A 22682-nucleotide genomic window follows, 5' to 3' on the forward strand; every position below is an offset into this window, starting at 1 on the left:
TTATTTTAAAATAGACTAGTAAAATAGACTAGATTTGCCCAATTGTACTACTTTAATGACAAAATAAATTTTTCATTTATTTTATATTATTATCAATTGGAAGCTGATTGTTTGACTATGAGACCAAAAGAAACAAAAAATATTTTGAGCTGTTAATTTCACATTTGTTCATATTTGTTTTATATAGTATCAATATCTCAATAAAACTTTTTTATTTTTCTTGAAACTTGTATAAGTAATTTAACCATTTTGACATTTCTGATTTTTACTCAGTTATATCATGTGTTCAGTATTTTCTTGAAGACTTTAGTAGGTTAGCCAGTAGAATGTTTCATTTTTCCCCCTTTTCAATTCAGTGGATTTTTTAAAAAATATGCATAGGACATTCTCTAGTTTTCTGTGAGGTACGATTTCATGCTCTTTGTTTTTATTTATTTCATGAAGTTTTCAGGTTGGAGATAATCTTTGAATCTGTATCTTTTGACCTAAAATTACTTAGTAAACTCTAGTCTCATTTGTACCATGCTTCCTGGCTCCCTAACACTATCATAAGGAATTGGTCTTTCCTTTGGGTCTCTTTGGCCTTGGGATTTTAATTTAATATGATTATTCTTCAGAAAGAATGTAAGTTAGTTTTCTACTTGAAATGACTTTGTGTATTTTTTCAAAATACATGAAAACTTTACAAAGTACGAGGTTTTATTTAGTCCAAAAATATATCTGTGTTCTTTTTAAAGCAGTAATTTACATTAACATTCATAGTGATCTTGAAAAAATACATATTTTAATGGCAATGAAAACATAATTTAATGTTAAGCTAAATCTTTATCAGATCTCATAGATTGCACTTTTTTAGCTGTTGAGTCACTAGGGTTCTTAATAAGAAGGAAAATGCTTTTCAGAGAATTTTCAGAGGATTACTTTTTTAAGGCAAACAGCAGATTATAAACACGGAGGGAAAAGAGAATTTTTTATATGCCTTGTGGAGGGAGAAATCCAACCAGTTATATGAAATATTTAGCAAATTATTTTATTGTTAAAGCTCACCATTTCTGAGAGGACAGTGGTACCTTATTAGTAAGAAACTATAGAGGCACCTTGGTGGTATAGTCAACTTAGTGTCTGACTCTTGGTTTTAGCTCAGGTCATGATCTTGGGGTTGTGAGATCGAGCCAGTCATTGGGCTTCATACTCAGGTTGGAGTCTGCTTGAGATTGTCTCTCTCTCTCTCTCTAATAAATAAATCTTAAAAAAAAAAATAAAAGAAACTATTAACTTTGACTTCTAATGTAAAAATCTGCACTGAATTCATTTTTCACTAATTTACTTTATTCTCATCTCCTAGTGTTCCCATGACCTTTCAGAAATATGTAGTTCCTATTTTGTACTTTACAAAAGCTGCCCCTTAGGTTGTATTGAATAACACAGAGTTGAATTATGAACATAATAACAGTTGTTAGTGGCATTTCCAGACCAGGCTTACTTTTGTTCTGCTAAATTCATAAGTGGAGTGTTTCTTTCTTTTTTTTTTTTTTTTTTAATTTTTTCCATGTTAGGGAAAAGGTTAAATAATGCTGAACTTCTCTTTGTAGGCAAACAGGGAGCTGGACTAGATGAAGGACATACACTTTCTGCTCAGGGAATCAATTTGCCCAATTTAGGAATAGCCATATCCCTACTCCAGATACCTGTACCCACATAACTTTATGATCATTAACGTTTCAGTGATACTGTAAGTTTAGCAGCAGAATAGAGTCTTCCTCATTTCCTGTTGGTATGGAAAATCCCTCAAGTATTTGACCACCTTGACAGGAAGCTTTTGTGTGTTGAGTAACGTATGTCAGGTTTGTGGCCGTTAGCATAGTAGCTTAACTCTTCTCTCCCCTCCACAGAATTCCCAAAACCCAACCTGTTACAAGAGCTTTTCCTTCCCCAATAATAGTTTGAAGTCCAGTTATAGAAATCTCAGTCTCTCTGGCTTTTAATATACAAGGCCTTCTGGGCAAGTTCCTGGGAAAGGAGAGTTGATTAGGTAGAGACTTATTTTCTTTGTAAATTAATGTCCCACTCCAGCCCCATTTTCTCCTTTCCTTGAGGAACACTCAGTGACTGTACTTGTGCAGGAAAGTCAGATTCTTTAGATTTATTATATAAAACATCAGATGAGCTAAAGAGAATCTTTTCCCAGAAGCATCTCTTAAGCCCCAGAGTGGAATCACAAGTAGGGCAGTGGACTAGCAAACGGACAGGCATGCCTGAGATAATCTCAACATCTATGGGAAGCACATCAGGCTTGCTGCAGTTGGGCGAAACATGAAAATAGATTTGGGGGCTAGTTAGAAGATTCAAAGCAAGGTCAAGAGAGCTGGGGAGCTGAATATAAAGTTTTCTTTGAATCTGTTTCAATAACACATGAAAATATTTGCTAAGATGGATGATATTTCCTGAAGGAAATTCTTTCCCTATGCTTCTTGCTATTTAGAAATTGTAGGCCCTAGAAATATTTATTAAAGTCCTTTGGAATCGAAGTATTCAGAAGGGCATAAAGTTTTTTGGGCTTCGAGAGGGGTAACATAGCAGGCAGAGGTCAGCATTAGCAGCTGATAACATTAATATTTTTGCCTCTTGTTATTCTAGCACTCTACCTCAGTGTGACTTCGGTAGGTTTTCACAACTTGATAGAATGTGCTATTTATTTAGCCCCATGATTTGTACTTATTTATTAAACCTTGTTTGTACAAATACATTCCCATTTAGCCATACTGTGGAGGACTTGCTAAAACACAGACTGCTGGGCACCACCCCTGAGTGTCTGGTTCTAGGTCTTGGGTGGGGTGGAGGCAAGAATTGACATCTCTGGGGCACTGAGTGGCACAGTTGGTTAAGTATCTGACTCTTGGTTTTTGGCTCAGGTCATAGTCTGCAGGATGGGAGATTGAGCCCCACGTGGGGTCTGCTTGGAACTCACTCTCCCTCTGCCCCGCCCCCAACAAAATAAATAAAAATACATTTTAAAAAAAAGGAATTGGGATCTCTAACACGTTCTCGGGTGATGCGCATGCTGCTGGTCTGGGGACCGTTCTTTGAGAACCACTGTCCTAGGCATTCACCAGTGTATACTACCCCACCAAGAAAGCAGTCAGCGAAAACAATAGTGATGTAATGAGATTTGTTAAGAGGAAATGTTCTCAGGGGCACCTGGGTGGCTCAGTGGGTTAAAGCCTCTGCCTTCAGCTCAGGTCATGATCCCAGTGTCCAGGGATCGAGCCCCACATCTGGCTCTCTGCTTGGCAGGGAGCCTGCTTCCTCCTCTCTCTCTGTCTGCCTCTCTGCCTACTTGTGATCTCTGTCTGTTAAATAAATAAATAAAATCTTAAAAAAAAAAAAAAAAAAAAGAGGAAATGTTTTCAGTGATGGGAACATGGGTATATTTTCCTAACCTGAGTTAAGGATAAGTCATGAAGGCTTATGGAGATCCTCTTTTTTTTTTTTTTTTTTTTTTGAAATTAAGTCAGAATTCGAGGATTCTTGTGCTAGAACAGACCTTAAAATCATCTAGCCAGATACAACACCCTTCTTTGTGAAAAAAGAGATTAAGATTCTTAGAGTTGAGATCTCTCCAACTTCAGGATTTTTCTTGTTTTGTTTTTTGTTTTGTTTTGTTTTTTTTGCTTTTTTGTTTTGTTTTGCTTTGTTTTTAAGAGGCAGAGCCAGGAGACATGATGGAACAAAAAAGCTATGTTAGGGAAGAGAGCTTTTACAGGGACTAATTATCCAAATATAAAAGGAACTATTTTAGTATTTATTCAACCACTTAATATCCTCAAATTAAATTCAGTCCCAAAGTTTATTTGTATTTTTTTTTCACCTGTAGTGACTTTAATCACCCCCCCATAGTGGTTTTAACAGTTATTTTTTTCCAGTTGCAGAGAGTGTTTGGTGGCTTAGTTCTTGGGTCCACAGCCCTAGATTATTGGGAAATCTGATGCTAGAGGCAGTACAGTGAAAATGTTGGTAAAAGTTAGGCTTTGAAAATGGCAGCTATTATGATTAGATAAGAAAAATAATATATAAAATTAGAAGGGGAAGAGGGAAATGATCATTATTTACAGATTCTGTAAACCCAGAAATCCCGATCAAATCAACCAAAAACTACCACAGACAAAAAGGATTTAATAAGGTCATTAGTTACAAAATTAGTATTAAAAAATCAATAGTTTTGATCTACAACAACAACAACCAGTTAGAAAATATAATGAAAGAAAAAAAAGAAAAACAATATAATGAAAGAACTAAATACCATTTACAGTTATGACTGAACAGATTAAATACCTAGGGAAAACTTAGCAAGAAATACACTAGGTGTGTGTGTGTGTGTGTGTGTGTGTGTGTGCATATATCTATAAATAAACCTTACAGATGTTAACTAAAGGATTTAAAAGAAGACTTGGTAAATGGTAAAGTATATTCTTTTTTAAAAAAGATTTTATTTATTTATTTGACAGAAAGAGCCAATGAGAGAGGGAACACAGGCAGGGGGAATGAGAAGGGGAGAAGCAGACTTCTTGCTGAGCAGAAAGCCTGATGTGGGACTCGATCCCAGGACCCTAGGATCATGATGTGAGCCGAAGGCAGAGGCTTAACTGACTAAGCCACTCAGACGCCCAGTGTATTATATTCTTGGCTAGGATTGTTCTCTAAGTTTATCCATAAATTTACAGCTTCCTTAGTTTTTAAATAATTTACAGGAAAATTCCTACAAATAAGATGACCTATGGCCAGTTGTTAAAATTTTTAGGACTTTACGGTCATTAACATATTTTGATGCTTCCCTGATTTTGATGGAGGCATTATAGAAAGTCCAGAAGTAGACCTAAAAGTTACATTGAATATTTTATAATTGGGTAGTTTGTATCAGTAGGGAGTAGTCATCTGGGGGAAAAATACAGTTGGATTTCTTCCTTACTCCCTATACTAAGATAAATTCCAGAAGGTTCAAAACTTAGAAAATGAAATTAACATGAACAGACATTTTTCCAAAGAAGACATCCAGATGGCCAACAGACACATGAAAAGATGTTCATCATCACTTACCATCAGGGAAATGGAAATCAAAACTACGGTGAGAGGGGCACCTGGGTGGCTCAGTCACGTTGGCGTCCGACCTTTGATTTTGGCTCAAGTCATGATCTTGAGGTCGTGGAATAGAGCACCACATCAGGCTCCATGGTCAGTGCAGGGTCTGCTTCAGATTCTCTTTTCCCTCTCCCTCCCCCTCTGCCCCTCTCCTCACTCCTGCTTGCTCTGTCTCAAATAAATAGGGATGCCTGGGTGGTTCATTTGGTTGAGTGTCTGACTCTTGGTTTTGTGCATGTCGTGCTCTCAGGATCGTGAGATCAAGCCCCGTGTCGGGCTCTGCCTTGAATGGAGAGTCAGCTTGAGGATTCTCTCTCCTTCACCCTCTGCCTGTCCCCCACTCTCTCTTTCTAAAATCAATAAGTTTTCAAATATATATAGGTAGATAAGTCTTTTTTTTTTTAAAGCACAGTGAGATACCACCTCACATCTGTGACAGTGGCTAAAATCCACATACAAGAAACAACAGGTATTGGTGAGGATGTGGAGAAAAAAGAACACTTATGCACTGTTGGTGGGAAGGCAAACTGGTGCAGCCATTATGGAAAACAGAATGGAGGTTCCTCACAAAGTTAAAAAATATAACTAACCTACAATCCAGAAATCACAGTCCTGGGTATAAGAACACTAATTCAGAAGGGTACCTGCACCCCTATGTTTATAGCATCATTATTTACAATAGCCAAAATACAGAAGTAGCCCAAGTGTCCATTGATTGATGGATGGATAAAGAGGATGTGCCGCTTATATACAATGGAATATTATTCGGCCATGAAAAAGAATGAAATCTTGCCATTTGCAACAATGTGGATGGAGCTAGAGAGTATAATGCTAAGCAAAATAAGTCAACCAGAGGAAGACAAATACCATATGATTTCACACATATTTAAGAAAGCAAGCAAGCAAAGGAAAAAAGACAAACCAAGAAACAAGCTTTTAATTATAGAGAACAAAGTAGTGGTTACCAGAGGAGAAGGGGAAGGGGCGATGGAGATTAAGGAGGGAACTCGTCATGACGAGCACGAGGTGATGTATGGAAGTATTAATCACTATATGGTTCACCTAAAACTAATACAACACTGTATGTTAACTAACTGGAAATAAAATGAAAACTTAAAAAAGAAAATGAAACTGTAGGGGTGCCTGGCTGGCTCAGACCGTGGAATGTGGGGCTTTTGATCTCAGGGTTGTGAGTTCAAGCCCTACATTAGGTGTAGTGATTACTTGAAATGAAATCTTTCAAAAAAAAATGAAAGTATGAAAGTGATAGATATTCTTAATGATCTTGGATTTGGGAAGACTTCTTGAAACAATTCAGATTTCAAGAAGAGAAACTATTGGTAAATTTGACTACAAATGAAAATTTCTACAAGGTAAAAATTATAGATACACACATACATAAAATACTGTAAAGCCGAAAGAGAAATGATGAATTGGGGAAAGTATTTGCAACCCATATAGCAAATAGAAGCCCAATTTCTTTTAGATAAGAAGTGCTCTTGCAAATCAATGAGAAGAAGACCAACAACCTAGTAGAAAAATAGGTAAAGTACATGAACAGGCAGTTAGCTTATAGAAACAGAAATGTAAGCAGCTTATACACACAGGTAAAGATACTCAAGCTTACTCTTAAGTTCAGAAGCCTGAATGAATACCACTTTTCACCTACCAGAATGACAAAGATCAAAAATTTAAATAGTTGTGCAGGTAGAGGTGTGAGGAAAGGAATACTCACGTATACTGTTGATGAGTGTGAAAACTGGTATGCTTTCTTTAGACCACAACTGGGGATATCTGTCAGTATTTGAAATGAAATGCCATCTGGTTTAGCAGTTCCAATTTGAGTATCTCTCCTTATAGATGTACTTACTTGCAGGTGTTGTCAAAGCTAATGTAAGGATATTCCTTGTAGCATTGTCGATAATAGTGGGAGACTGAAAACAACCTAATTGTTGATCAGAAGAAGATTCATTGAGTTATTACAATCATATGATAGAATTCTGTGCAGCCATTAAAAAGAATATCATGAGACTATATGTACTTATAGTGTGTCATTTCCTCCACTTCTAAGCAGAACAGGTTTAAGAAGGATGTATTATGATAATTCTCTATTTTTTAAAAGATTTATTGGGGCGCCTGGGTGGCTTAGTGGGTTGAAGCCTCTGCCTCGACTCAGGTCATGATCCCAGGGTCCTGGGATCAAGCCCCGCGTTGGGCTCTCTGCTCAGCGGGGAGCCTGCTTCGCCCCCATCCCCCCACCTGCCTCTCTGCCTACTTGTGATCTCTGTCTGTCAAATAAATAAATAAAATCTTTTTAAAAAGATTTATTTATTTTAGAGTAGTGCGGTGGGATGGGGGGATGGGAGGGGTAGAGTCTCAAGCGGACTCCACACTGAGCATGGAACCCAAAACAGGGCTCAGTCTCATGACCCTTAGATCACAGCCTGAGCCAAAACCAAGAGTCAGACACCTAACTGACTGCACCACGCAGGTGCCCCTCTACTTTTTTATAAAGAAGGGGAGAGGGGCACTTGGCTGGCTCAGTAGAGCACTGTAACTCTTGATCTCAGGGTCAAGAGTTCAAGCCCCATGTTGGGTGTAGAGATTACTTAATACAGATTATTTTAAAAATGAACCAAGAAAAGAAAAACCTAGAAGGAGAGAGTGTTGTTCATAATATAACAAACATTTTTACTTAACTCATTATATCAAATATTGTTTTATCTATAATGAATGTTAAAAATAATATACTTTATATTTTTTGGACCAAGTCTTTGAAGTTTATCTTTATATTTTACACTGGCAGCACATTTCAATTTGGACTAGCCACATTTCAACTACTCAAGAAGCACATACAGCTACTGGCTCCTGCATTAAACAAATTAGGTGTAGAGAGTAAAGGATGCTGGGCTAGAAGTTCAAAGACCCGTGTGGCCCAAAGCCAATTGCTGTGACAGTATACAAGGAATTTGCTCTTTCCTGGGCCTTATGTTCCTCAGATAGAATATGAAGGATTAGACTACAGCTCTACAGTCCCTTACCAACTTTAAAATTTAGGGTTCAATTATATTGTTTCATATTACTTACCAAAGTCAAAAATGTACTTGTGTTTTCTTTCAGAGACCCTCTTTTCATGAGCACTCCTAAAATTCTGTGTTTGTAATCTAGGGACTATGTTGTTATTGTTAGAATAAGATTCTTTGTTTATTGGTTTCTTTAACAGAAAAATGTTACTCAGCTGCATACATGATATAAGCCAAGTAGGAATTGGTCAGTTCTTTTAAAAGAATTAAGCCAGGTTTGAGACTTTGCTAATTCTAATGCTGTATAGAGAGCTTGCAGAGAGTAAAAAAGAATCACTTCAACAGTATCTAAAGAAAGAGTAACTATTGAAGGAGAAAATTGAGAGACAAAGGGTTTTCTTTTTTCCTGTGGGTTTTTTTGTGTGTATCATTTATTCATTTATTTTTATGAACATATAATGTACTATTTGTTGGAGACAAGTTTTTAAGGTACAATTCCGTTTATAAAATTCATTTTTCAGAAGATAACAGCTGGTAGTTGTCTTTGAACAAGAGAGAAGGAGAACAATATAGACACAAGATCTGAACCAGGACTACAGAATTAGAATCACTGGGGAGCTTTGTTAAATTCCCATTGGCCATTCTATACCCCAGAACAGTGGGTTTCAAAGCATGGTACCCAGAGTATCAATATCACCTGGAACTTGTTAGAAATGCAAAATTTCAGGCCTTATGTTGAGACCTAGCGAATTGGGAACCCTGTGGTGGTGCCCAGCAGTGTGTTGTAACACCCCCCTGGTGAATCCCATGTGTAGTCAGAGTTGAGAATTCTAGAGCAGGAAAGTTTACAGGACAGAAACCGCAGGTGGCTTTCATATTGAGTGCCAGCTTTCATCCTGTATCAGCCATGGGGATGGAGTTAGAGATGCAGCGCAGTCTGCCTGCTAAGTATTTGCCATTCCTGATTTGGGAATTGGGGTAATTTATTGGCATTATAGGTGGTTGGATGGATTATAGGATGTTCCATTTCACAAACAGAAGTCAAGAAGTGTTTTATCCAGTCAGCTAAAAAGAAAAAAAAAAAAAAAAAGGAGAAAAGGGGATAAAACAGGAAAAAGAAAAGGAAAAAACAAACAAACATTGGAACAGAAGCCACAAAAAGTTGGGCAGGATGGACTAGTATACTGGGTGAAATGTTATAAGTGAGGAAATTCGGGCTAGATTACAAAATATTTCATTTATATGTAAGGGTTTCTTAAGTTCAAGTGTCATGAGAATTTTAGGCCCACTTTATGATCTGTCATCAGTTCTGTTTGATCAAAAAGTACTGAAGGGCTTGTTCAACCCTTTATCATTTGGCATTAGAGGATACATTTCCACTTAACATTTAGACTTTTGATAGGATGCACTTAATACCGGTTCAGTAAATTCAGAATGAACTAAACCAGAAAATAAATATATTTTCCAAGCGTAAAGAGGTTGTCACTGACTGAGAAGGAGTTAATGTGTCACATTCTTTTGATTTCTACTCCTCGGGAGAAATCACAGCATCTGTAATTTCGGAGGTATATTCTGAAGAATGTTATATTGTGATTTCTCTAAGCTAAATCTGAGAGATCTGTCTGGGAGTTTGCAGCCCTGACAAAATAAGAATGGACCCATTATAGGATCGGGTTCATTTGATTTTTCAAAAGTTAGGGGAAATACGCAGATCATTTCAGAGACTCTTTCTGCTCTGCCTTCTTGGGAGGCAGATGAAGGAAAGCAGGCTGGGCTGTTGCGAGGGTTGGGAGCTAATTTTTTTCAGATCTCGGCAGTACAACTTCTACAAGCCCTTTCTCTGTGTATTTTCCTTTTCTCCTCCCAAAATACTACATTTTACCCGGGAAAGCCAATTTCGATAATTTCCAAAAAGCTAGGCATTATAGCAGAATTTGTTCCTCTGAGGAAAAAACCTCTCCTTCACTATTGCGGTTAGAACCTGCCTTTCATACCTGAGTAAAAATAAGTCTAATATAACTTTTCTAATCATCACATTTACTATAGAAAAGATGATAATGCTAATGAGACCATGGTTATCTACTAAAAATATGATTTCGATTTTTTTGTATTAATTTCGGAGTGTTTGGCTTGTTTTGTGAACTGGGGTCTGCGTATAAAGTGGTTTTCAGCACACTGGTGATAATTGTTGAACATCTTCCTCAGATAACAAACATGCATTTCCACAGCTTTTTGGACAGAACCACAGTTAATAATTTATTTACAGGAAAAAGGTGTGGTTTTTAAAAATCATTAGTTTCTCATCTTATGTTCTGGCATTTACATTATGAAACTTCATCTCAGTGTATAGACTTACCTTGTGTTTCCAAAAGGAAAGAAGTGGCTTTTCTGCAAAGCTAAACAGTTTTGACTTTATTGTCTGCTACGAAACAGCTGCTGATACCAGAAAAATGCCGTCTCATCATTGGACCTGGGGTGTCCAAAAGAAGCAGGGAAAAAATGACTGTAGCTCCCTGTCTGCCCTGGCCCTCTTCTCTTTTCTCTCCGTTTTCAGTTTTCATTGCCGTGAAGAGCAGGAGAACAATATTCTGCAATTAAGGATTCCATTAAAGTTGAAGAAAAGAGCAAATGGGGGATGTTTGTTCTCCAAGCTGAAAAAATTTTGTCTGGGGTGGGGGGGTTGGATAGTGGTAGTGGTAGAGAGAGAGGTGGGTGGAGAGACGAAGTCAGGGCTGTTTGTTGAATATACTGTTAAGGACTGTTACCATCCTAATTAATCAAGTTAGAAATTACAGCTGTAGTCGGTTTCCCCCCAATTCTTGTTATCAATTTTCTTCTCTTTTGAGACAAAGCAAATATAAATTTTGTGTTCATTTGTCATTCGTTCTTTGACTTCAGCATCTCTGAAAATAACAATGTAGCACAAAAGCCCAGTATTTACCTAGTTGTAATGTGGGTTGCCATGGTGTTTTGCAAATTATTGCAATTATGTTCACCATGCGAGTCGCCCTTGGTAACTGGCGAAAAAACTGATAATCCTGTTTTGAACAAAAGGTCAAATTGCTGAATAGAAAGTCTTGATTAACTAAAAGATGTACAAAGTGGAATTATTTCCTACCATTCAGAAATAGTTCTTGATCGGGTTTGGGGGAGGGGGTGAGTAAGTACATCTGATTACTGAAGTACAAAGCATTGAAAGGATGTTGTCTTGAGCCTTTCATGTAGTCTTAATGGTGGCTTTTTTGTCAAATTTACCCATTTGCCGCATTGAAAGAGGCAGCTGCATTTAAGCTGGAGAGACGGTGCTTTTTCAAGAGTTCAGTGCAAGGAAAGTTCTCAGCAGTATCTGCAGTTTACTAGTAGCCCCTGGTCTATTAAAACTGATGTGCCGCATTTGAGCCCATTGCTCTCAGTACTTGTGAACCCCTCTGGCTGATGATCTAATAAAGTGCTCTTACTGGACAATCTCTGATCAGCTACTTAGAAAGAAGCTTGGGGGAGGGGCAGGAGGGACACCCTCACAGGCAGTCAGACTTGGTGTAGGCCAGAAGAGTCTTGAGCGAGTGGCCAAACCGAAAGGTTTGTCCTGATGATAATCGGTGCTAAGCTGTGATCACAATTTTTCTTCTGGAAGGAAATCTTAATTTTATTCAAAGTTGAATAAGAAAAGATTAAGCATGTCTTTTTGAAATTCAAAAATCCATCTTTGTGGATTTGTTTCTTAAATTATAGGCATCCATAAAATACATGATCCCATGTTTATGTAAAACCAAAAGTTTCCCAGGTTACAGCCAAAGGTCAAATGGATTTTATCTCTTCTGTATCTGGCAGAATATCTGGGGGAGTGAATTTCGAAGGCAGGGGGTCTCTTCTTTTCTTAATGGCCACCTGAAAAATCAGTTCTCAAAACTTTTGAGAGTGTGTGAAAGTGGCATGAAAGCAAAGCAAACCTTAACAAGTTTGTGGGTTTACATTCTACGTCACCTAGCAACCCCCTGGCTCGGCCAGATCTCTTGTCCACCCTTAGTTCTGTTTGCAGACTATTCAAACGGCCCTTCGAAACCATGAAAGATATTCAGTTTCATTAGTACCATTCTCAAGGAGAAAATAATTAAAGTTAAATGAACAAACATTGCCTGGTGATGGTTTGAACTCCATTCTGATTTTAAGATCTCCTTTGAGGCACTTGCATAGATAGTTCAGTTTTAATGTTTGTTGTTCACTACCCAAAGGCATATCGCATTAAACTATACCAATAAATTACTGGCCTGCTAACAAACAAATAATAAAAATTACTTTTAGCTAGACTTCAGCAAAGAAAAGAAACTCTGCTAATAATAAGGTTCTAGGCATGCCCACCTGATTGAATTTTTTTAATTTGATTCCTACCCTGGACATCTGAGTTGATCCGTATGTATGTTGAATAAAAGGCAGGGGAGGGGGTGTGGGGAACAAAGCCCCTCTGTTTAAAACGGATTTATTACCTACCTTCAGATATCCAACATCGTAAAGAAAAGTATTCAAATCATATTCCATAGAAGGCTGTGTGCATTTTAATGAATGGCTCGATTTAATAAATGATTCTACTGCTACTAATACATGCCCTGCCACTTTCCACTTGGGAATAGCTATGTGCTTAAGTCGACCTATTTTTAAAATTTCTGACTTAGTAAAAAAAAAAAAAAATTTTTTTTAAAGAAAGACATTTTAGGGCCTCCTGGTTGGCTCAGTCGTCAAATGTCTGCCTTTGGCTCAGGTCGTGATCCCACGGTTCTGGGATCGAGCCCCACATCAGGGCTCCCTGCTCAGCGGGAAGCCTGCTTCTCCCTCTCCCACTCCTCCTGCTTGTGTTCCCTCTCTCACTGTGTCTCTGTCAAACAAATGAATAAAATCTTTAAAAGAAAGAAAAGAAAAAGCATTTTTTCATGTGCCCTTTTTTTTCCTCATAAGCACGTTTGCTGAAAATTCATCTTGGTAACAACCAAGCATCTGTGATATAGTTCAAAATATTTTTCACATGTATTAGTGATTCGATTGTATTGAATGCTCTCAGCAAAACTGTCTCTTCCTTCATTAGTAACAGCTTTCTAATTATAAAAACAACATATGCTTGTTGTAGAAAATTAAGAAACTACGGAAACAGAAGAAACCACCTACAGATAACCGGTGATGACATTTTAGAGTAGTTCCTTCCAGTCTTTTTTTTTTCCCCCCGTGTACACACTGATGAAACTAAGGCTTGAGTTTACTTTTGAGGTTTTATTTGTTAGTATGTGTTCATAGCAAAGGTGAAGGTTTTTCATCATTGAAGAGTTGAGAGTCAGGAGTGGTCGCACAAGTCATGAACAGTTTTCCTGAGAGGCTTCATCGATAAAGTATTCATACAAGCGGCAGAGTAGCCATTTGGCCATCTCATTCTACGTGATTCTTTCTTCCTTTTCCTTGTTGAAATGTCTATATGCCTTCACTGACACTTCCACTTATAACCATTCATGTTGGAAAGTCACAGTTGGAATAGAACATCCCCAAGTCACTTGTAGCTTCACATAGCGGAAAAAAACTCTTTTATGAAAAGATTTGTAATACAATAGAGATTAATGGAATGTGGAGAGAAAAATGCTTTCAGTTTCTCACATAAAGTAAAAGCAGGGCAGCTTGGCGATCTTGTATTCTTACTATTTGTATTTTGTTAGATCTCTAACATCCACAGTACGTGGCTGGGTTGCATGAGCTCTTTGTGCTTTGTTGACAGTTGACAGACAAAGCAAAATTATTCCTGAAGCAAGGTACTGTGTACTTAGTTGTGACCTATTATAGCCTACGAATGTAGCTTGCTTTTGAGTTGGATGAATAGGGAGAGTATTTTATAGAATAGGCTTGAATATACTAAGAGAGATTTTAGCTGCCCATACAGAAAGATACATGTCCTCCATTGAACTTTTTCCCCCCAAAACGTAATTTTCCTTATAAAATGATTTTAAGTATATTTTCCCCTGTTGCTTGCTTGGTGACAATTTTAACTGTTCCAGTATTGTCCTACAGTGGTAAAATAAAATTGCTGGTAATTGTTGGCTTTCTGTGCTCACAGTATAGCAGGAGGAGATGGCTTGCATGGGTCTCTTTAATGTACCTCAGGGACATCTTCTGATGTTCAACCTCTGATTGCAAATTAAAATAACAAGGCTGAGTATTGGATTTGATGTGAGGCAAAGCAGAACAACTTGCTAATTTATCATGTAATATACAATTGCTGAGGTTGGAATTTGTCCACTTGTGGTGCTATTCTGTGTGTTTAAATGAGGACCACTGTTTGCATCTAACCTATCATAACAGTTTGGGAGTGCTCCATTATCCTTTCAGCAAACTGATGGCAGAGTCTGGTCCTCACACAAATGATAAGATCAATAAGTTTCAAATAACTTGGATGAAATGACATGTGACTGTTCATTTAAAGAGATCTCTTACTTTAAAAATCAATTTTGGTAATATTTAAAATTCTTAACATTGACTGACAAGGCACTTTCTTTCCACTTCTCTTTTGGTTGATAATTTTGTTAAAAATATTTTTGTATTAACTTCAGTGAATAGTTAGTTTATATATGTGTATTTCCTGATTTGCTCTTTCATCTCCTACCCTGGCACCTCTCTGAGACTTAATAATCACTCTTTGACAGGCCAGCATGCTGCAGTGTAGAAGATTTAACTTTAAAAGCAAAATTATGTTCCTGTTAAAACTTCCCCTGGAGATCTTAGGAAAATTTTCTCCCAGTTTTGGGTGCAAATGTGGGTCAGAAAGCAATTTGTTTTTTGATATTTCTGGAAATCCCAAATCACAACATGTCATTCTTCAAAAGCAGCTGTGGGCCCATACTGTGCACTGTCTGTAAGACCCATTTTACACTGGGGATAATTCTATGACAGAAAAATGTGACTGCAAGGGAACCCCCAGAACATTTATAAATGGTTTTGGGTAAAAAGAGTGTCTGGTGTGCTCAGAGTGCATATCGTTTGGGGAAAGGAGCAGTTAATGGCCATTACAGGAAAATAGTAATGATGTGGTGAACTCTGTAAGAGCACACGAATGCTGGCAGACCTCGCCCTGTGCTGCTGTCACCGCACTCCTGGAGAGCCATTACAGTTTAAACTAAATCATACATCAGTGCACTATTGTGGTGTGTTGTGTCTTCAAAATCTCTGAGTCCCAAAACAGAGCAAAGACCCCTTCCTCTTCCCTCACCATCCATTCTGTCATCTGTAATCTCAAATCTAGTACGGCTTTGTCAGGAGGAACATGGAAGGGCTCCTTCTATTGACTACGTAGCTCTATTATTTTACCTTCAAATTGCAAAGCACCCTTACCTAATCTTACCAGTTATCCATCATCATAGCTCTCCATATTGGGTAGCAGCAGATGGGAAACTGACCAGGCTCTTTTCTGGTTGGAATAGTGCATCTTTAATAGTGTCTGTAGCCGAGCACTGATGTTCCCCAGTAATGCAGATGTGTGTAGAGTAGGGATAATATCTTACATTTAATGAACAGTGTTGTAGGCTCTGAGCAACCTTATTAGGGTAAATGTTATCAGCTCTTGTTTTGTAGATGAGGAAACTGAAGCTCAGAGGAAAAGTTAGTGACTTAACTTTTGTTAAGTTAAAAAGTTAGTGACTTAACTAGTGAAATTACCCTTTAATAAATGGGTGGGGTGAAGCCACATTTACATGAAGTTTTTTATAACCTTGTTTCTGTATTCTTCATTGAGTGTGAACCTTTGTGCTAGCGACTGGAGAGGGCACTACCAGATCCAAAGTGGTCATCGTCATCCCCCAGGCCTGACCTTCCAGTTAGGGAGGTAAAATAAGATTGTTCAGGAGCAGTGCACAACATTGTATGCTTGGTGGCAGTGGGCTAGAGGGAGAAGTCCCTGGAGAGTGGGGAGGTTTCACAGGAGGGAAGTGGAAATGATGCTCAAGGAATGGCCATGTTAGGCAAAAATTCTACAGCATTAGCCAAGACAAGGAGTTGGCAATAGGCAAGGTGTATTGAGGACAGTGAGAAAACTAATCCAGTGGGGGCAGAGAGTTTGTGTAAGAGAAAAGGGGGATGGAATGAGGGTGGAAAGATTTGAAAGCCATACCAAAGCATGCATTCTCTAAGGAAGGTTTACCACAGGGAGTGAAGGGGCCTTGGGAAGCTACACTTGGCAAGTCTTTACAGAGAGAACGGAGCTGGGCAAACCAGGCAGGAGGCTGTTAAGGTAGATCAACTCTGAGGTCTGGACTTTGGTGAAGTAGATGACAGTGGGACTGCAAGGCCAGTGGACAACTTGGGTGACCGACTGGAAGTGGGAGGAGAAGGACCCACCATCTATTTGATTCAAGAGTATGAGAACTGTGCATTTTTCTTTCTCCTGGGAATTTTAGACCCTTATTATTTCCTATAAACTAGCTCCTCTATTATTTTACTGCTTCTGTTCATTCATTTATTCAAAAGATTTTTTTGTAGGCCACATTTCCAGGTCTGGATGATTTCTATGTAAGCATCCTTCTAAAAATACAAAAGTACACAAGTGGGTAGGTTTGTGTTTAAGGTGCACCTACCAGGAACGCCTCAGTTACAAGTGGAAATCGATCCCTTTTTAGCACGTGCAGACAGAAACCATTTTAGTTGAGACCTCAGAAATATAATTTAGCAATCAGAACCAATCAGCATTTGACACAATTTCGTACACAATGATTTCAAGGAATTAGTGATGCTGCAACTAAAGTTAACAGGTGATGGATCTTTGCGTATTTTGGTAAAGGTTTATTTTGCTTTTGGCCAGGCTGGCTTCACCTCTTTTGAACCCTCTACTTATAAATGTGGTTAAGGTAGACATCTGTCATATAATGACTTCATTCCTGTTGGTTGTGACAGTTTGGCACTTACATGTGGTGTTGCATAATAAAATGACATATTTGGATGTCACATATCCTTAGAGTGGTTCTGGGTTGTTGTTTTTTTTTTTTTTTTTTTTTTTAAACCCAGCCCTTCTTATAGGTTGGACTTCCAAAGAACTACACTTTATTAATTTATTTTGCTGTTAATTTGGCAATGCAACTTTGGGCTATACGTTATTTCCCAACACGGGAAATGAAAATAAGCTTAGTTTTGTCTTTGTGAGTGGATTTATTCAGTGCTTATATGTGCAACTAAGATTGGCCCCATCGTGGAATATTTTTAAACACTTGGCATATTTAATTTTAACAATGCAAATGTTTCTTGAAAGGTAGATTTGGCTTAGTCCATTAATATTTGTTGGGGGAACAAAGGGTTAACTGAAGTGTACTTGGCAAAATCAAATGGAACCAAAGCATAAATTGAATATGATTAGGGTGTATTTCCCTCACAGAAGAGTTTTGTTTAAAATACACCATGACCAAAAGCTTAATTATCAAAGTAAAACAAGAGGAATCAAGAGTTACAGGCTTCTGATACTGTGTTTCAGCCCTTAGTTCCCTTCACACAGTTATCAGCATGTGTAATTTCCATGCATAATAGCACTAGTTATTGTTGTCATTTGTAAAGGGAGATTAACAGATAGTAAGTACAAACAAACCCAAATAAGTACTGAATAGAGAGGTGACAAAGAAGAAAAGACCTCCTTAATGTTAATTATAAATGGTAGGAAGTCTCGACAAATTATATTATCTGTTTTCTATATGATTTGAAAGGACATTTAGTTAGTAACTCTGTCAGAGATAGAGTTAGGTGTTTGCTTTAGAAACAGGTGAGGTGACAATTTAGCATCTCCTTGGTTGGCAGCTTGCTAGTGAGTCATGAAGTTGTAGTAAATTGATGGAATCAAGTTTCCAAAGCACCTGAAGGATAGTTGAGCTTTGCGAAGGGTGCATTTAAAAAAATTAAAGAATAATTTTAATTTGCAGGTTATATCCCAATAATTAAAAATGTATTGTCTCGGGGCACCTGTGTGGCTCAGTGATTTAAAGCTAAAGCCTCTGCCTTCGGCTCAGGTCATGATCTCAGGGTCCTGGGATCGAGCCCCGCATTGGGCTCTCTGCTCGGCGGTGAGCCTGCTTCCCCCACCCCCCCACCCCTCCCACCTGTCTTTCTACCTACTTGTGATCTCTCTCTCTCTCTGTGTCAAATAAATAAATAAAATCCTTTAAAAAATTATTGTCTCAAAATATGCAGGTTGTTGCCTGTCTGATTGCCTTTTTTTTTTTTTACATATTTTATTTATTTACTTGACAGAGAGAGATCACAAGTAGGCAGAGAGGCAGGCAGAGAGAGAGAGGAGGAAGCAGGCTCCCTGCCGAGCAGAGAGCCCGATGCAGGACTCGATCCCAGGACCCTGAGATCATGACCTGAGCCAAACGAAGGCAGCGGCTTAACCCACTGAGCCACCCAGGCACCCTGTCTGATTGCTTTTTAAAACTTTTGTTTAGAATTGAATTACAGTTGGGGTTGGCATCCTTACCTGATAGCTATTCCAAAGTGTTTGTAAAGCCTCAGATAGCAACTTTAGGGTAGCAAAGCCAAAGGAACGATCAAAGAGTAGTCCAGTCCTCCACGTCTCATACATAGTTTGCTTGAATTCTACTGTTTCCTTTACTAATATGCCTAAATGGGTACTTCTGGAAAGAACTAGTTTCACTGTTAGTATTCATAGGCTGCATTGAAAATGTAATACCTGCTGGGGTCAGTACCACTCTCTCCCTCTGTATCCCCCATGCCTAGGACAGGCTAAACCAAAGTGTCTAGTTTCCTTAATTCTGAGGGGCCATAGATTGTGAACTGCACTCTTGACCTAACAGTGCTTTAGAAGGAAACAAATACGTTATTAAATGTACATATCAATTGTAAATACATCTGGGTTTCTGAAATAGCAAAATGTGAATTGAAATCATGTCCTCAGGGTGCCTGGGTGCTCAGTGGGTTAGGGCCTCTGCCTTCGGCTCAGGTCATGATCTCAGGGTTCTGGGATCGAGCACCACGTTGGGCTCTCTGCTCGGAAGGGAGCCTGCTTCCTCCTCCTCTCTGCCTGCCTCTCCACCTACTTGTAATCTCTGTCAAATTAATTAATTAATTAATTTTTAAAAATCATGTCCTCGAGTCAGGAAAATGTAGTTATAGGCCTGATGATTTGGAACAGAGTTGCCTGTGACCCAGAACCACTGATTGCTTCTTCTAGTTTGTGTTCTGCTGTGGTGGTGGTTTTTTGTCTTGGGTAGGAGCCACATGACACCAACCCTTTTCCGTCTCGTTTGGCATTTATACTTGGTACAATACAATTTGGTTCTTAAGGCCAAACCTTACTGAATTACTTTTAGTCTTTGTGTGTGTGAATCTTTCTTATTTAGGTTGTCATTTCCTGAAACTCTGTCTCTGGGGTCTCTTTGGCTACTGCACACACATTTAATGTAATTCTGGGCATATATTAAAGGTTTCATAAGGAGTCCTTGAGATGCTCTATCTGAAAAGTTTAATTTTTAAAATAGTTCAGCATATTGATTGAAGATAGGAATGAAGTTCACTGTGAATGTATTGACGAGGTGAATTTTATAATCTTTAAATGTATTATATTTTCTTTTAGTCAAAATCTTTTACAGTCTACGTTCTCTGGCTGTGAAAGCCATAAATGGAGCTGGAAGAACTCTTTTTTGGTGCTTTCTCTTGAGTCTGGTTGTAGTTTCTTCCAAGAAGAGCCTATTCTGAGGACTGAGGTCACACAGCACAACAATGAGTGGGGACATCCTGCAGATTTGGAGTAAAGCCATGCAGCAATGTTAATAAGTGGCAAATGAAGGTCCCCAATGTAATTAAGCAGCATTTGTGTATATACTGCTCTGAGCTAGGGGGAAAAGACCAAGGAGCTGCTCCACTGAGAAACAGAGAACAGGGTTAAATACGCCATTGATTTTTTCCTTAATCACATCTCACATAGCTCTCTGGCTTTCATTCTTTTGCGTGTGTCCTTCTCTGCCTAAGTGGTCTCTTCTGCTTTCTCCACCTGCCAAACTTCTACTCACTCTTCAAGACCATTTCAGAAGTTCTGCTTCCCCACATACTCCTAAGACCCAAAGACAGCTAAGTCCCTCTTTGCAGCTGCCTAGGTGGGAGCACAATGCAGTAGGGAATACACCCTGTACCCCAGCACTTCAGCCTACTTTGCTTAGCCTTATTGTGCCTAATACATGCAGCACTAAACCCATAACTCTGGTGCCTTCATAAGAACACCTGAGCTTTGGGGTGCCCGGGTGGCTCAATTCGTTAGGCATCCAACTCTTGGTTTCAGCTTAGGTCATGATCTCAGGGTTGTGAGATCGAGCCCCATGTCAGGCTCCATGCTCAGCAGGGAGTCTACTTAGTATTCTCTCTTTCCCTCTGCCCCCCACCCACATGCTCATGTGCATGTGCTCTCTAAATACATGCATGCATGCATACATACATACATACATGTATGCATACATACATACGTAAAATCTTTTTTTGAAGAAGAATACCTGAGCTTTGCTCCACCCCATTCGTGCAGTTTTGTATCCCTTTTGGAGCAGGTATGTTTTCTAGCAAACATGACACTGATTTAAGATAATAGGCATGTTGTTATCACATCTCTATGAGAAAATTCGAACAAGAGCAGCAGGGAGGGTAACTGAAGAAGGAAAGTGAGAAGCAAGTCTAAAGGCCAGAGAAGTGGGCAATGACTGTTTCAGAAGTGGGAAAAGAGTGGTCGGTTGAAATTGTCCTTGAAAACATTGCAGCCAGTTTTATGCCTCCAGATTATGTGTGTAGAAGAATCTGTCTTAATTTTAAATAATTGCTTCCTTTAAGTGTTTCTTATATGCTGAGTATAGCTCTAAGTGTGCTAAACGTATTGCATCATTACAACCTGCAAATACTGTTGTTGGGCCTATTTTACAGAGAAGGAAGCTGAGCACAGCAGTTAAGTCACTAGCTAGTAGTCATTCAGCTATTGGGAAAGCCATTCATTTCTACATGGTACACTCTTTTTTTTAGGATTTATATATTTATTCTAGGGAGCATGCATAATTAGGGGGGAGGGGCACACAGAGAAGGAGAAGCAGACTTCCCGCTGAGCAGGGAGCCTGACACGGGGCTCCATCCCAGGATCCCGGGATCATGAGCTGAGCCGAAGGCAAACGCTTAACCAGCTGAGCCACCCAGGCGCCCTACATGGTATACTCTTGACTTTGATAATGGTCTTTATCAATGACCAAAAACCCATCCGTGTGTAATCATATAAGCTTTTACTGGAAGGTTTTGCTGTCTGCGTGCCAGGGAGTCTATTTTAAGAAGGGAAGACTATCTTACCTGATTTTTTTTTTTTTTAATATGAAGAGTTTTCTAACTGTTAAGGTCGGGGCATAGATCAAAGAGACATGTCAGAGAAGAATGATAAGGAACTATTTCAGATCTCTAAGGAAAGTTTGAGCTAAATGAGTCCATCTTGATAATGAAAGGGATTTTATTTTATTTGCTTAAAGGTTTATTTGTTTATTTGAGAGAGAGGGGGGGGGAGAGAGAGAGAAGCAGATTCCCTGCTCAATACAGTGCCTGACACAGGCTCGATCTCACCACCTTGTGATCATGACCTGAGCCAAAACTGAGAGTCAAATGCCTAACCGACTGAGCCCCGCAGGTGCCCTGAAAGGGGTTTTTGTGTGTATTTGTCTGATGGTGGTAATAAAACTGAAATGTTCTCTTTCTTCTCTCAAGGGCTGGTTGATTTGTGAGGAGCCAACCTGTCGAAATCGAACTCGGCGCCTTCCCCTCCAGTTCTCCCAAAATGGGCCTCTTTGCCAAGTCTGCATGAAAGCTACACTTCGGCCAGAGGTAATAGTCACATGATGCTAAAGAACTGTTTAGAAGGGAGTGGGGGTCTGTATTTTCCCATCCCTTAGCTCTGAGAGGTAGATATTTGATATTTGCCCTCTGGAAACACTCTACTACCACACACGTGTATTTTTTTTTTTTTTTTTAAACTCAGACTTCAAAAAGGTAAATACTTTATTTTATCACATCATGAATAACACTACTGACTAATGTTAAAAGAGAAACTGACTAGTTCTCATAGAAATTACTCTGGTTTCTTTGGTTGCCACTTAATAATTACATAGAAGGAACTGCTTTTATAGAAACTTGTCCTCGGACTAGGTCAGAACCCCTTCTGTAAGGGCCACAAAACCTTCCAAACCTATGCCCTAAAGGATTTATTAGGTTTGTGTGGGATTCCATTGTTTCCAAGGGATGGCATATCCAGCTTTTTCTCTACCTGAGCACATATACCTGAGGGAAGAGGCCCGCTATCATTAGTGACTTCAAAGTAGGGAGCACATAGTCTGGAAACACCTTCCTGGTATTGGCTTTCCTTGTGTTGTACCCTTGGAGCATCATCAGCCCAAGCAGCATTTCTCACACCTTGAGGAGAGAAGCGTTTGAAGGTCTTCCTTGCAAAGAGGGTTTTGTGATCGGTACATCTAGCAAAGTCTGGGCTAGCCAGAG

General features: G+C 38.9%; 1 protein-coding gene across 2 annotated transcripts in view; it reads left to right on the plus strand.

Moving 5' to 3' along the window:
• POLA1 (DNA polymerase alpha 1, catalytic subunit) overlaps positions 1-22682 on the plus strand; it is a 305904-nt gene that overhangs the window by 178330 nt on the left and 104892 nt on the right. For both annotated transcript variants that reach the window (XM_059157006.1, XM_059157005.1), the window contains exon 35: positions 21897-22013. In XM_059157006.1, the coding sequence (XP_059012989.1) occupies positions 21897-22013 (117 nt within the window). The remainder of the gene's footprint in view (positions 1-21896; positions 22014-22682) is intronic.

Source organism: Mustela lutreola, chromosome X, assembly GCF_030435805.1.
Source record: "Mustela lutreola isolate mMusLut2 chromosome X, mMusLut2.pri, whole genome shotgun sequence".
Classification (NCBI taxonomy): domain Eukaryota; kingdom Metazoa; phylum Chordata; class Mammalia; order Carnivora; family Mustelidae; genus Mustela; species Mustela lutreola.